General features: G+C 29.3%; 1 protein-coding gene across 9 annotated transcripts in view; it reads left to right on the top strand.

Annotated features, from left to right (window-relative positions):
• LOC119679497 (sorbin and SH3 domain-containing protein 1) overlaps positions 1-15186 on the top strand; it is a gene marked incomplete at its 5' end in the record, with an annotated part of 43078 nt that overhangs the window by 24426 nt on the left and 3466 nt on the right. For all 9 annotated transcript variants that reach the window (XM_038091884.1, XM_038091882.1, XM_038091883.1 and 6 more), the window contains 2 exon segments: positions 14608-14947; positions 15011-15125. In XM_038091884.1, the coding sequence (XP_037947812.1) occupies positions 14608-14947; positions 15011-15125 (455 nt within the window).

Raw genomic sequence — 15186 nt, 5'->3', positions numbered from 1 at the left:
CAAAAAAAAAAATAAAAACACTTTGTCAGATATTCGATTTATGCAAATCTTTTGCCTTCATTTAAACACAAAAACACAACAAAATTAGCTTCAAGGAAAATGAAAGTGTAGCGAAAATATTTTTGCTTTGTTTACCACTAATTTAACCCATTTTCTTGTAGTTTTAGTTTTGTTTAGTGGCTGAAATCAATATTTCCAATAGCATAAATGGAAACACTCTTTAGCATACATTTCCATACAAAGTGTTTGTGCAGGTTGCGCCACGCAACAAAAATAATAGTCTAAGCAATTCCAAATAAAACAAAAAACAGCTGATACTACCTGAACGCGTTGCCATGGTCAATAACACAGCAAACAACCCAAACAACCCAAACAGCCCAAACAACCCTGCGGCAGAAAACCTTAATAGACCAAAATCGAAAAACTAGAAAGACAGACCGCAAATTTAGCAGTGAAAATGATTGTTTTGGTTTAGTGAGTTGTCCAATATTAGCAATTAAAGAACTGCGTACGGAACGCTTTTATGAATAGAAAAATTAAAAATATTAAATTTTATACTACCAACAAAATTGTTGTAATTCAATCATGAACTCAATTTTTACTAAAAGAAATATTTAAGTGCTTAAAATCGTTTAGATTTACTTATTCAATTACAAACTCGTAACTTTTTCTTATGAATGAACAAATATACGGTTTTGAAAATTTTACGCCATATCAAGAACGTCCCAGAAATGGCCTCCCGCGTACCATTGATAATCATAGAATCACAAAGAGCTTCCAGAATATTAACGATAAGCGGCAATTTCCCCAAACTTCTCAAACTCAACAGACATCGTCACATGCGAAAAATAATAATGCAGCCTATAAATTACATCGCAGTTGCAACAACCTGAGCAGCACAACTGCTGGCGCCGCTTCAGTAACCGCAAAAAATGCATATGAGTTTCATGATGTGCACATGTGGCGACAAAACAATGCCAATAGAATACAAAAAAATGCTTCCAGTGAACCCTGCAACATACCCAATTGTGGCAAGATACTGTGGATCAGTAGAGACCCCAAAGCCAAGAACCGAACTCCCAAACAGCATGTAGTTGCGAATCAGTATACCGCACAAGAGTTCGCATTTGCTCCGCCATCACACATTAGAATTCGTACAAATGCTCAGGGCTTGCCGTATACTCCACTGCCAGAGCAACGGCAGGCGTACTTGGCGAATCAGCACGCAATCGAGGCGGTCATACCTTTGGTAATAAAGAAGCACAAGAATTCAAGTTAGTATGACACACTTTAATTTTAATTGCGATTTTAAGCCAACAAAATACCGAGCACACAAAATAATTAATAATATTTTTTTAGTTGACGAACATTTTCAGCTTTTAACAAAAGTTATTATCTTCAACAATTAAATTTTTTTTTTTTAATTTTGTTATTTTTATTAGTTTTTATTATCTTGACTCTCTGACAATTGACTGCCTCACGTTTCGATGAAGTAGTTTCGTCTTGCACTTTAATTTAGCACAGCGGTTTACTATAACCAGAAAATCTTATTGTTATTACTACTGCTGTTGTTGTTATTGTTGTTGTTGTTGTTGTTGCTGTGGTTAGTAACGAAGAAAGTAAGCTTAATCGTTTAATGAACTCATTTCTCTCGCTTGAGTACCAGAAAATGGCAGACACCGCATATGTACATTGAGAATTCGCTATCAGTAGCAGAAAATATGAACGAATATAAATACAAGGAAATTTTTCAGAAGCCACTCTAAAGTTAAAATATCGAATCCACACCAACTCTATTTATACCCTACTGAATACGATTAGTCTTTTACTGTCACACCGGTAATCTTCACGTAAAAAGAAAATGTTTAACATTATACAATAATATTAATATAGGTACATACGGCTGCTTCGAAGTGTGCCAATAACAACATCTTTTGCTGAAGTCTTTTGCTAAAGTCTCTTGCTAGAGTCTCTTGTTAAAGTCTCTTGCTAAAGTCTCTTGCTAAAGTCTTTTGTTAAAGTTTCTTACTAAAGTCTCTTGCTAAAGTTTCTTGCTAAAGTCTCTTGCTGAGGTCTCTTGCTGAAGTCTCTTCCCAAAGTCTCTTGCTAATATTTTGGTATCACTATTGGAATCTATCAAATGTTATTTTACAATTAATAAATCTTATGTATGTGCGCAAAATTCGAAACAAACTAAATTTTGTATAAAATTGAATTTTTATTAAAAAATTGAAGAAAATAGCGATTTAAAACCAATGCTACAATTCAGGAAATTTTGAAATTACCTTTTACAACAAAATAAATTATAGTTAAATGTATTAATGCCTTAATAAGCATAAATTTATTAGCAACTAATAAATAAAAATGTTACTAAAAAATTTTGTATGTTTTCAAAATATGTATATGTATATTTTCCTCAATTTTTAAATGTACGAAACTAAGTCTTTTTTTTTACAAACAACCAATGACAAATGACTGCAATATTCGTACAAATTTTAAATGAAGTTTCACAATAGATCGCCTATCACTTTAGTAACATTTTTCTCTGCAGCCTCGTAGATGATTAGAGACATCATACCTAGTAGGGTAGAGAAAAAGTGTAGTGTTTGTTCTTGATTTGCATACAAATTAGAGAGTTTAGCAAGAGACTTGTTGTTTTTTGCCGCACTTCGGAGTGGCCACCTTATGTATATATTTGCTTACTTCGTTTTGCCAGCTTTCTTGTCGGGGCAAATTCAATCTTGCTTACGTAAAATACTTACTATAAATATCCAATAACATCTAACCCATCATAGCTTAGTAAGACGACTGAATATTATAAAGACTGAATGAAATTCTAAAGACAAATTCCTAAACTAAGCATTCTTGTCGAACTCATTTTGTTTTAATTTCGTAGTAATTAAATCAATTAGCGGTCATCATTTAATGTAATAAGCCCATTTAACTTAAAAGTAAAGCTGCTGGTTTAATCTTAACTCTGCTGGGGTTTAGCGATATCAGTGATATAACCAATTATAAGCAACAATGATGTCTTCTGAATAAAAGTTAAATAAAAATACAGTAAACAATAAATATACCTATATAATATATATATATATATATATATATATATAAAGGATATATGCAAATATGTATATATATTATTAATATATAAAAAAGACAGCTATTTATATAAGATAATTTATGGTCATATTTGACTGAAAAATGTCCATTCAAATATTGATGATTGGTGATATTAGCCTTCTTCTATAAATATAATCATTTACTAAAGCATAAAAAGCTTTCAGTAATAATATTTCTGGATTAATGAGACTTTTGACTTGCTTAAGGCGGTTGATAACGTTTGATCAGTACATAAAGACTGTTTCTCCAGTCTGTTTCTCCGCATACAATACAAATCCATAAAAATTAACTTACTTATTTGGGGCACAATACACATACACTTATTTTCTATTTCATTGAAAAAGAAACTTGTATTCAGTACTAAGATTATTTCCTTCAAATTACTCTAAATTTTTTTACCAATTTATTTTACTTAATTACTTTTACTTGATGCTTACTTTTCCCAATCATGAAGAATTATATAAATATTATTTGTAGTTGATTGTCTATGCCTTTTTCTTGACATATTTTTTAGAAATCCTAAAGATTGTTTTGTTAATTGATATAATTTATCCTTCTAAACACTGTATTTAGATAAAATTGTTGTCTTATGTATAGATATTGTTACATAGTCAATTCTTTTCTCGAAGATTCTTTTCTCTATATCGTAACTTTAGAACCAACACGTTCTATATCCGTTGCTAGTTGAACATACTCTCATATAAATCTAAACATCGCGATGATCTTAATTTGTGAAATTAAATTACACCATTCACGGTTCATATCCAGTCGTTAAACTGGGCATAAATATTTTGGATTATCCAAGTTTCACTTTCGTTCGATTATGTGACAATTACTAGAATTTTCATCAGTGCGAAACGCATCCTGTGGATAAGAATGTGCTGCATTCATGTTAATTACTATTTTACAGTATTTTTTTGACAAGAGACCATAACTGCTGCCAGGAGTTGCCTTCGTGTCCTCACATTTTGCTTCATGCATTTTTTTTTAGATTGAAGTTCATATCAGATCTACTTAATATGAAGCACTTATCGCTTAAAAATCTCTAACATTTTGATATTCTCAAAATAAAAAATGGTTTTCAGTATAAGTAGTAATATTTTTCGTAGTAATATTTTTTGTTAGCTCAGGAATATTAGTCCAACAGGCAATGTGCCAGATAACTAAGGATACAAAAATAAAAAAAAGGTTTCAATATCAAGAAAAAAAAACCATTTTGTAGAAAGAAAACTTTTATAAGGACGGTCTTTTAAATTTGGTAAGTTGACTGTTAAAATCTTCTTTTGATATTGGCCATGTATTATATTAGATGATATTCAATTACATCACAATCGATATGAGGCTCTTTCTGGGTCATATTTTAATAGGATGTGAAAATGTGAAAAAATAGTGCATAGGTTCAAAATTTTTTGAGTGTAGTAATGAAGTTCTAGATAGATTGGAGAAAAATGTAAAAAAAGACAAAATTGATAAAATTATCAAATACAAAAAATTGTTTAATTTTTTGAATCAAGTAAATGCTTAAACTAACTACAAAGTTGTTTCCGATATCACCAAATATCTGTCATCACTAATCTTCGGAAATATCTATTGGTGGTGTTTGAAAACATCTTTTTGTTAATTTGTCCATATATAATTTTTAAATAACACCAATCAGGTATTGAACCCTATCGAATTTGAACCAAGTGATAGCGTGTTAACATACAATTTGAGCTATTTAAATTCAGAGTTTGGACAGCTTATATTATTTATTTACAAACAAACCGTGCTGTTACTGTATAATTAATTAGAACTAATTCATAAGCCAAAACTATATAATATAACTTAATTAGTTATTAATTGTTATTTATAATAGAATTATCTATACTATTATAGTATGGTTCTATATATGTCGTATGGCTTTCGATCAAAAAGACATATTGAGTCTCATTTCTTTGCAGATGAGAAATAAATTATTGTCCTCATATTAATGCTTATAAAAGAAGTTTTGAATACTGTTTGTGATTTTGTTTTTTTTACATTATAACAATATATATAATATATTGTACTTACATATAACAGAACGAATTCGTATATATAAAAATTTATATATAAAATTCTTAATATATTGTTGATCCAATATCTTCAAAGATTATAAAAAATTTTCTTTTTATTATTTATTATTTTTCTGTAATATGGTTTGTGTATTGTTTATTGAAAAATAAATATTTCAAGAAGTTGATGTGTCAATAAAAAACTTTTATATTAATATTATCTTCAGTATATATTTCATTTTTAAAACATTTATGATACCTCAAATGATACTTCAAAGAGAATGATACCTTAAAGCAAGTGCTGAGAGTATGTACGGCACCGCTGCATAAATGAAAGAAATACTTAATTGGGCAGAAGAAGTAACACTCAGCGAAGTAGGTTCTAATAGGTTCTGTAATTACGAAGGTAGCTAAATAGATCCCTAAATTGAAAAACAAAATCATTCAACATAAAAATAATAATAGTATTATAAGCCTTATACGAGTACATTTGTCTTATATGCTATGAGTCGAATAGATTTAGTTAATAATTTATTTATACTCGTATACTTGCATATATCTATATATGCTATGCTATACATATATGTTATCCCTATGCTGGCAATACATTTATAAGTCAATGGAGTTAATCGTAAAAGACTGATTCTGCAGTCTATCTTGACTTGCGCTGCCCCTACAAGGAAACTACTAAAATGAGGAATTATTAAATTGCATTCAATGAAGAATCAAGAAATAAATTTGTAAATATAAATAAAGTATTTAATAAGTATAAATAAATAGTAAATAATTAAGTTGTGAAAGGCTTTTTTATTTATATAGCTTCAGCTAACGTCTTAAATAGCGATAAGTAAATCAAAACTACTTACAAAATACATAATATCCATTGAACATTTCAGTCAGTTTAAGGTCAAAGGTCATAAGGTTCTCAATTCTTAAGACGATCCATTTTGGTTGTGATGATGTCAGTACATTATTGAACAAAGTTTCGATAAGTTTCTCCTGGTAATTCGATAAATTAATTTGTCTACGATTTCCACCTCAAGTTTACAATGCAGAGAAGTGTATCTAACATTTCGTAATGCTTTTGTCAGACCCCATAGCATGATAACAAATTATTTTGGGATGGTGGCAGTATAAATTGTGCTACCAAATTCCTACAGTTGAATGTCCTTCATTAGTGCTAACTTTGCTTCTGTATTATTCTATTTCATTATCACAATTTCAACTATTAAATAAAAACAAATTATGCATAAAACAGCATTATATCACACTTTACGTTCTTACCTTAAATTACATAGTGAATATTATCTTTATTATGCAAATCTATTCCCTAATAGATAATATCTAGAATTTATTCACATTAATTGGCATAAAACGAGACCGCGACAACTTAATCTATCTTTACTATTAGTTTTTGCCATGATTTTGCATAAGTAAAGTTATTTACATTTTTTATTCAAATTTCTACAGTAATTACTTTGTCTTTTAAATTGCATTACTCATTATTAAGTTATTTTATGCATTAATTAATTTAAATAGAATTATTTATTTTTTCAAACTCATTCCGCAAAAATTATTTGAATAGATTGTAAAATTATCTTAATACTGTCTTTGGTTGCTAAGTTGATAATTAATTGCTTAATAAAATATTGGTTTTAATTAATTAATTAATTTATAATTTATTATTTAATAAAATGATTAATGCTTATACATTTTCAAAGAAATATCTTATTTAAACCATTTTCCATTATATCTTGAATAAGTCAATATATATAGAAATAATCCCATAATGTGCAAAATAATTTTGATTGAATGATAATCATTACAAAGCAAGAGATTCTTCTTTACATTGTGCCCAATGATTTTGGCTGGGTAATTATTGGTTAAAATGTTTTTTTTTAAAGCTTAAAGTTAAGAGGTGGGGGGGGGGAGGGGGTGTGTGGAGTGAAGTCACAAATATTTTTGTAAAGCTAAAGCTTCATACATTCAAAGTAATGATATATATAAACTCTAAAGTTTTTCTAATATAAACAAAAAATCCATGAAAAGTGATAAAATTTGCTGTTCGATTAATCGAACGTTGGGCGGATATGGGTTAATATATAACGCGAACTTAATTTATTTTAAAATAATTTTTTTAATTTCAAATATTTTTAATAAATTGTTATTACGACCAATTTTCGATTAGATTTTATATTTGTCACTGAGCTTAGTTCGTTTATTCGAATATTTTAAAATACTTTTCGCCCAGATTTCCATATCTAGTCACGTCCATATTTTTTAAATTATAACCTCAAAACTAGTCCAAACCAATTGTTAGCTATATGACACTGCAATATCTTAATTATTTTATACTACATGCATGGGTGTACTCAGGGCCGAAATTAGAGTCCTGGGTACTCCCATTGAAAACAATAATAACATTTTGAATTCTAGGGGAGCCGAGCGCTACCCCTCCCCCTACTTGTGTACGCCCATGACTACATGCTGTATTAAAAACAAAAATAGTACATTTCGAATGCTCTTGACAACTTTACCAATATTACAATTGGCAATACTGTTTTCGGTACTACTATGATAGGTTTGCATATATAAGCATACCATGTTTAATATATTTTATTACTTTAGTCTTACTGTCCAACCTTGATTTGGGCCAGGGGGAAATCACTGGGTCAAAATTTACTGATAACATAAGGAAGTCCTCAACGGTTGACATTTTTGCCTTCATTCGGAATGTCTTCTGTTCGGTTAGGGTCTATAGCAGAACAGAATATCAACTATGCGACCATAGGTGCTCCGTTGGGAGCCGGTACGATGTCCATTTCTTAACCTATTTAGTCTTATAAAAAACAAACATTAAATTTAATACTCTTATTTATTAAAATATTTTTCCTGTTGAGATCGTTTAAGAACTTCGTACAATATTTCTGTTATGAAATATAATAATTGCTTAATAAGTTTGTGATACCCACACCAAATATTCTTTCAAATAATTTTTCTGATATGGCAACATTTTGAAACCGAACTTTAAATTATTTCTCTGAATTGGGAAATTTTTTATTTTAGTTGCTCTTAACTACAAGTTTTTGTGAACTTGCAAAAAAATATAAAGACAAATTTTGTGAGTTGATTAAATAAAATTTCTTTATAATAACATAAAACCATTTCTGAAACAAAAAAAAGGAATATGTAAACTCAGCAGAATAATATAAAATGATTCAAAAATGGTTTACTCATTTTTGTTGTAAGCGTATGAGTACCGTAAAGTTCTGATTGGCCAAGCCACAAATAAAGTAACTACTTTCGATCTGAAAATATATCTATGATATTATAATAAAAGATCTCGAACTAAACACGAACGAACTTACTTATGCAAGTATTTAATATTTATTTCTGACAGTTTCAAATGAAAATTTTGTTTCACCAAGCAACGTCTGCAATTACAACAGACGTGTTCAAGTGCTTGGGATTCAACAGATTTCATATTTCTAAATTTGCAAAGATTTTGTGCTGAGAATTTACTACACAACATAACGACTTTTTCCTTTCCTTTATTTTTCAACGTTTTCAGATATATTTAGGGAGACTTAGAGCAAATTTATGACCTATTTATATCCCAAACATCGGGGTCTATGGCAGTAATATATTTAAGTTAGACAATTAAGTTGTTTTTAAAAAGATAAGAATTTAGTGTTTTCAATAGACTTGCTACAAATGAAAAGATAATCATTTTTACCTTTGACATCCTTATTCAAATCCTATTCAAATCCTCTCAAGAGGAGGGATTTTTAAAAAAATTCTAAAAATTATTTGGTAAAGAAAAACGTTTTAAGAAATATTACCATTTTTTGACACCAAAAAAGGAATTTAGGAAAAGATATCTAAAGCAAAATTTTTATCTATTTATTTTTGCAAGCTTGCTAAATTAATTCATGTATAGATAACAAAACCTCATGTACTGATATTTCTATCCACTTAAGGTAATAAATGACCGTTTATATAGCTCGAACTACATCTCGAGGGATTTGGGTTTAAATTCCACTACGGTTTGGTCCTGAAAAATGCTTTAAAGAATGTTTTTAAAAATGCTTTGTAACTCTATTTAAAGAATAAACTACTAGCAGTTATTATATTTGGGCAAAAATGATATATTCTTAGTAATATTTTGCTTAATTTTAGATTTTAATACAAGACCAGATATGACTTTCTGCCATTTTCTGAACACTCGAAATCAAATTATAACAGTTTAGATATAGCAAGATTACCCAGCCAGAATATATAGCAAAATTACCCTAAAACTAACATTTAATTTAAATTTAATATCTCTTCCGTCAAATAATAAATTGACGTTATACAATTTTTTGATAAATAAGAATTAAGTCATAATAATCTGTAATTTAGGTAGTTTTCCCTGTAGAGAGCTACTCTATTTTTTAAATTAAGAATTTATAAAAACATCTGAAGCGGCTTTTTCCTTTTCAGTCTCGTAAAAATTTTTGAGTGGGACATTAAATTCAAACAAGAGTGATAGGATGAATTTGTATTCGTTTATGGTATTTTCAGACCACCTTTTTAGCTTTAGCTTTTTTTTTACTGGAATTAATCTACCATAAGGTCGCGATTGATGTTAGTTACATATCATGAAACGTTTACCATTACTCGTAGAAGTTTAGACTGAAATCTTTGAAGAATTTCGATGTTGCATGTTCAGGTTGTTTCCCATAGTTGAATGCTATAGGTCCATTACTGGTTTTAGCACACTTTTGTATAAACGTGTTTCGATATATGTACTTTTAAAAATATACGAATGTTTACTAAAACTACTACAAAAATATTCGATTGGACAATAAAATTTGATACATCGAGAACAAAACTAGATCGAATCCAGATTTACGAATTGAAAACATCATAAGTTAAATTTAAATACTAAAAAACTTTTTTTTTCATAATCTAGCTCTTAGATATTTATTTATTTTTTTTAACATGAGCCTAATTGACTTATAGTTTGCCTGCAAATTTTTCACGACATTGATTAACAGTTTTTAAAAAAAAAATTATCAAAAACCTTTCTAATGCCTTACACTTTGGATAAAATTCTGGGCATGTTGCAAATTTTGGAAAAAAATTTGTGTATTGTTGAAGAATATAACACAAATATTACAATAAACCCTTTAGGTTATTTTTGTATTCTTCGGGGTAATTTCAAAGAACTAGATAAACAAGCCCATAACTTCTATAACTCGAACTGTCAGTGGAGACTTCGAGTTAAAGAAATTTTTTGTAATTGTATGTAATTCGTTTTCTAAATTCTGTTGCACTCTATTTAGTTTGAGTTATGGGTAAATTGTTATATAAGTTTGACTGTGTATATATATATATATATATATATATATATACTATATATATACTTCTATAATTCGAAGTATCAGTTTGCAAAGAAAAGGTCCGACTTATGGAGACTTCGAGTTAAAGAATCCTGTTGCACTCTATTTAATTCGAGTTAGATTAAATTATTCGAGTTAAAGTTATATATATATATATATAATATTTATACTAAAACATAATGACAATCTATTAGAAAGCTTATTAAAAATGAAAGGAAATGAAGCATGTACCACTTCAAAAAAGAACAGTCCATACTTTCATTATAAAATTATTTTTAAATAATATTTCTACGGGTATACATCTAAATATATTAATTATCTTTTTTAAACTTTATTAATGGGTAATTTTTGAACTACCAGAAAATGTTTAACATTCAAAATATGCTCTTGCCTTAAACCCTACTAGAGTGTGTGATTAATTCACGCGATCGCATGCCGAAAGTCGTCAGTCGTGTAGAGTGCAGAACGACTTACGCTCATTTGTACTCATCGCAAGCAATGATTTTGCGAGTTTGAGATACAAATTCAAGCGAAGCAAAAAGTATCTGAGCACGTTTATGAGCATATCTCGCAATTATTACAGTATTTTTTCAATTAAACAAGGCAACACATTGCTCGTGACTTCAGTTAAGTTTCAGTTACCCGCGCGTTACAATCCAACCTCGAGCAACGAAAGTCGTTAGTGCCGTAGAAATAGTTTTCGCTTTCACAGTTCCACGTTAAGTAAACAAAAAATAAAAGTAAAAACGGAAATTCGAGAAGTAAAAGAAAAGTAAACGTGAATGTTTACCTTTTAATTAGTGTGAATTTTTCTAAGAGTTCTCAAGTCGTTTAGTCGTTTAGTCGCAGTTCTGTCTGTTGTGATATCACAAGACGTTCCGCAAGTCGTCAACTTCGCAAGTTACGATTAAAAATTTGCGCTGCAAGTGCTGAAAGCGTTTGAAATTTTCCTCAGTGAAAGTGGAAATCAAGTGTCGGTTTCTTGTTTTATTGGCCCGTGAACCCGCCTTGCATTAAACAATTCCATTACCCGCAATTGCCGTCAAGCTTTTCATGTAAGTAAAATTGTTTTCTTGGTCTTCGGTCAATTAGTTTGCTTGATCGAACTGGGTCAAGCGGCGCTTATCAATTATTGAAGGGCAAAGCGAAAACCAACAACACAGACGTTTAATTATGATTAAATCTTTTTCGGAGAATTATAAATCATTTTGTGTGTTCTAATAAGTGCTTCTTCTATTCGAAACGCTTCGTAGGGTTGAACGACGTCTTCCAATAATAAATCTATTTTTATACGAAAATGTGTCATCGTTGCTGTTATGTTCAATGTGATTTTGATTAGTGTATCAAATTTTTGAAAAGTAAACAATACAGTGCCGCAATCAAGAAATTGGAGTTTGTACAACGCCTTTCGTAAAATAGTATATTTGTGTATATTTTATATCACTAATAAAAATTAAGTTAATAATTGAAAGTGAAATCAAAGTCATTATAGAATAATTGAAATTCAATTCTTCAATTAATTTAAAAAAAAATATAACCGCAAGTATTTAGTGACTAAACTACTCGGTATATACACAGAGAAGATAAGTATTTTTTATAGCTGTTTTAACCACTTTATTTAGGGATGTAAAATATAAGATTCTAAAGCATTCGAATCTATTAAGTACACTGCCCCATCAATGTTATCTAGTTTCACGTTTAAGAATGCGCAATATGTCGCTCCAAAATAACTTAATATGGTGGGGAATAACGATCAAGTTCTTCTATTTAGTTACATGATTAGATAAACGAACTATGAAGCTATTAAGCAAATTTATCTAATGATAATAATAAAAAAACAACATTATCTAGTTTTAGACTTGAAGGGACAAAATCTGATGCTCTAAAGTAGTTTAGAGTAACTTTTCTGATCTGTTGGGTATAGTATATTAACGAACTACAATATTAAGAAAGTTTTTCTACAGTTAAAAATATAGTAAAAAAGTCAAGGTTATCTAGTTAGATTAGAAAGACAAAATATAATGCTCTAAAAAGTAACTAACTCTAAAGCATTCCCAAAGAGGTTTCTTAGGTTTGGTATATCAACGGTGGTAATATAACGAGCCAATATTTTAGTTAATTGAGCTGTGTTGTACAAGGTTGCCACTACAACTTAACTTAATCTTAATAAATATACTAGAATAGTAATATAGTGATGATAGTGTTTTGACTAATTTTAAAGCATTCGCAACCGATAGGTACCTATAACGACAGATCAGTGCTTTAATCGGACATATTAAAGGTTAAAAAATAAGAAGTCTTAAAGCTTAAATAAATCAGTATAGTAATATGTTACTACCATCTGGTTACAAATTAAGGAAAAATCTAGGGTTCTGAAGCATTTAAAGCCGATGGGGATATCGATATACAAATGCTATAGTGATCTATCACTGTGCTCACCTGATTTATGTTATATACTTTAAAATGTCAAACTTAACAGCACTCAACAGGTAATCACATGGTTTTGAACTAACTCTAAACCTTTTAAATAACTATTTCAGAACATTATATATATTTTTTATCTTTAATCATGAAGCTAGATACTATTGGAATATATTCAAATTCAAATACTATAAAGTTTTACGATTAAGAATATGAAATATAATGCTCTACAACAACGGTTAACTATGCAGAGCTGTCAAGCATTTGTTTCAGGTGGGTACTGTGATAGATCGCTACTACTAGGAATATCAGAATGAAATTAAGAATCATTTCAATCTAATGGGTATAGCATTAGATCAATAATATCAAGGTTTATATTTATGGGTAGGAAATTTAAAGCTCTAAACAAACTCAACCTTATGGGTGTAGCGGTAGGTCTATGCTATCTAACTTATATATATAACTGTTATAATATAATTAAAGCAATTATTATTTGTTATATTTCTTATTTAGAAAGAATTTAAATCCACTTTCAGAATGCAGGATTTATATGAATAAAACATTAATAATATGAATTTTATCAAGATGGAGAGTGAAGTTATTTCTATTAAATAATTAGAAAAACTGTTAGATGATATTGGAAAAATTTGGGAGATAAGTAGATTAAATAATTATAAAGAGCCAGATATTGTAAATAAATGTGCAAAGGTTTCTAATAGAAAGAAATTAATATATTCGAAGTTCAAAATATTTAAACAAAGCTATTTGTGTTTTGCTTATTCGGTGAAAGATAAATATTTTAAGTCTATACAGTTTTAAAATCTATTAAGAAATTCTTACTCATTAATCGTCTTTGTTAGCCTTTGTTATACTATTGATATTGTTCCTTCCCTCAGAAGAGAATGGAATATCAGAGACTACTAATTATATATTCCCTACGAATAATTAATTAACTCTATTCGAATCACATCACAATCACATTTATTAACATGCTTTGAACTCTTCTATATATACGAAGCTAGCTATAACCTTATTTTACAACTGAGAGATACAAATCTCTTGTTCTTGAATTGATATCAGAGCTTCACACTGAAATTATGCTCTCGTTGTTGAATTGATGTACTCGTACTACACGAGCCCCCTTCACTCCTGCACTGCAAGTTTTCTTAAAACCCTATTTCTGTGTTTTGTTACGATTTTGAAATATGAGTATATTAACCGCGCCGCGCCTATCATTTTATATTGATAAAGTAAATAAAAAGTTTTTTAGTGGTTTGAGTGATTTGAGCTGCAATGCAACTTTTTGACGACAACTAGAATTTGTTTATAGATTTTACAAAGCTGCGTCATTAAGATAATGAATAGAAAATGATGTGCAATTGTTTGTGGTTTATATTTAAATTTACAATCGTTAACAACGAATACAGATATGCAAATTGTAAATTTATATCGATAATTAAGTAATCGTATACATCTCAATATCTCAATATTCCAACAACTGTTTCTAAAGACACATTTTTAGTTCATATTTCAATTGAAAATATGTTTTCTTACTCTTCTATTTCATAACAATGAATAATGTTTAATTAATCTACATAAATGAGTTAATATTTGACGATATCATTTCTTTTTTTGGAAACTCTTAGAATCTCCTAATCGTTATTATGAATCAGACGTAAATATTCATTTTAAAACCCCAGTGCGTCATGAATTTAAGCAATCACTCTCTGAAGACGAATTAGCCATACGTCAAGCCGAGCACATGCAGAAACTTTATCAAGAAGAACGTCGCCGCAAGTACTTACAAGAATTGCAGGACATGAATTCTCGTCGCCATACTGATAATTTCACACCCACCCAAAAGTCTCCAATATCACTTAATCGTTACGATGATTTTCAATCTGATTTGGCGCCAAAACCTCCAAGCACAGCTTATATGAAAGCGGTAGCAAAAGCCTTATATAACTTCCAAGGACAAGGTGCCAGGTTTGTATATCAAAGTATCTTATTTTAGTAATAATTTTATATATATAATTTAATATATTGCAGAGAATTGACCTTCAAAAAAGGGGACATCATCTATATTAGACGAAAAATTGATGCCAATTGGTATGAAGGAGAACACAATGCTATGATAGGACTTTTGCCTGCCAATTATATTGAGGTATTCTAACAGTTTTAAATCAAGTGATTAGATTAGTGTATTGAAATTAAGGTGTATAAAA

Source organism: Teleopsis dalmanni, chromosome 2 (genome assembly GCF_002237135.1).
Source record: "Teleopsis dalmanni isolate 2A chromosome 2, ASM223713v2, whole genome shotgun sequence".
NCBI classification, from domain to species: domain Eukaryota; kingdom Metazoa; phylum Arthropoda; class Insecta; order Diptera; family Diopsidae; genus Teleopsis; species Teleopsis dalmanni.
This window is presented reverse-complemented; position numbering and strand designations above follow the sequence as displayed.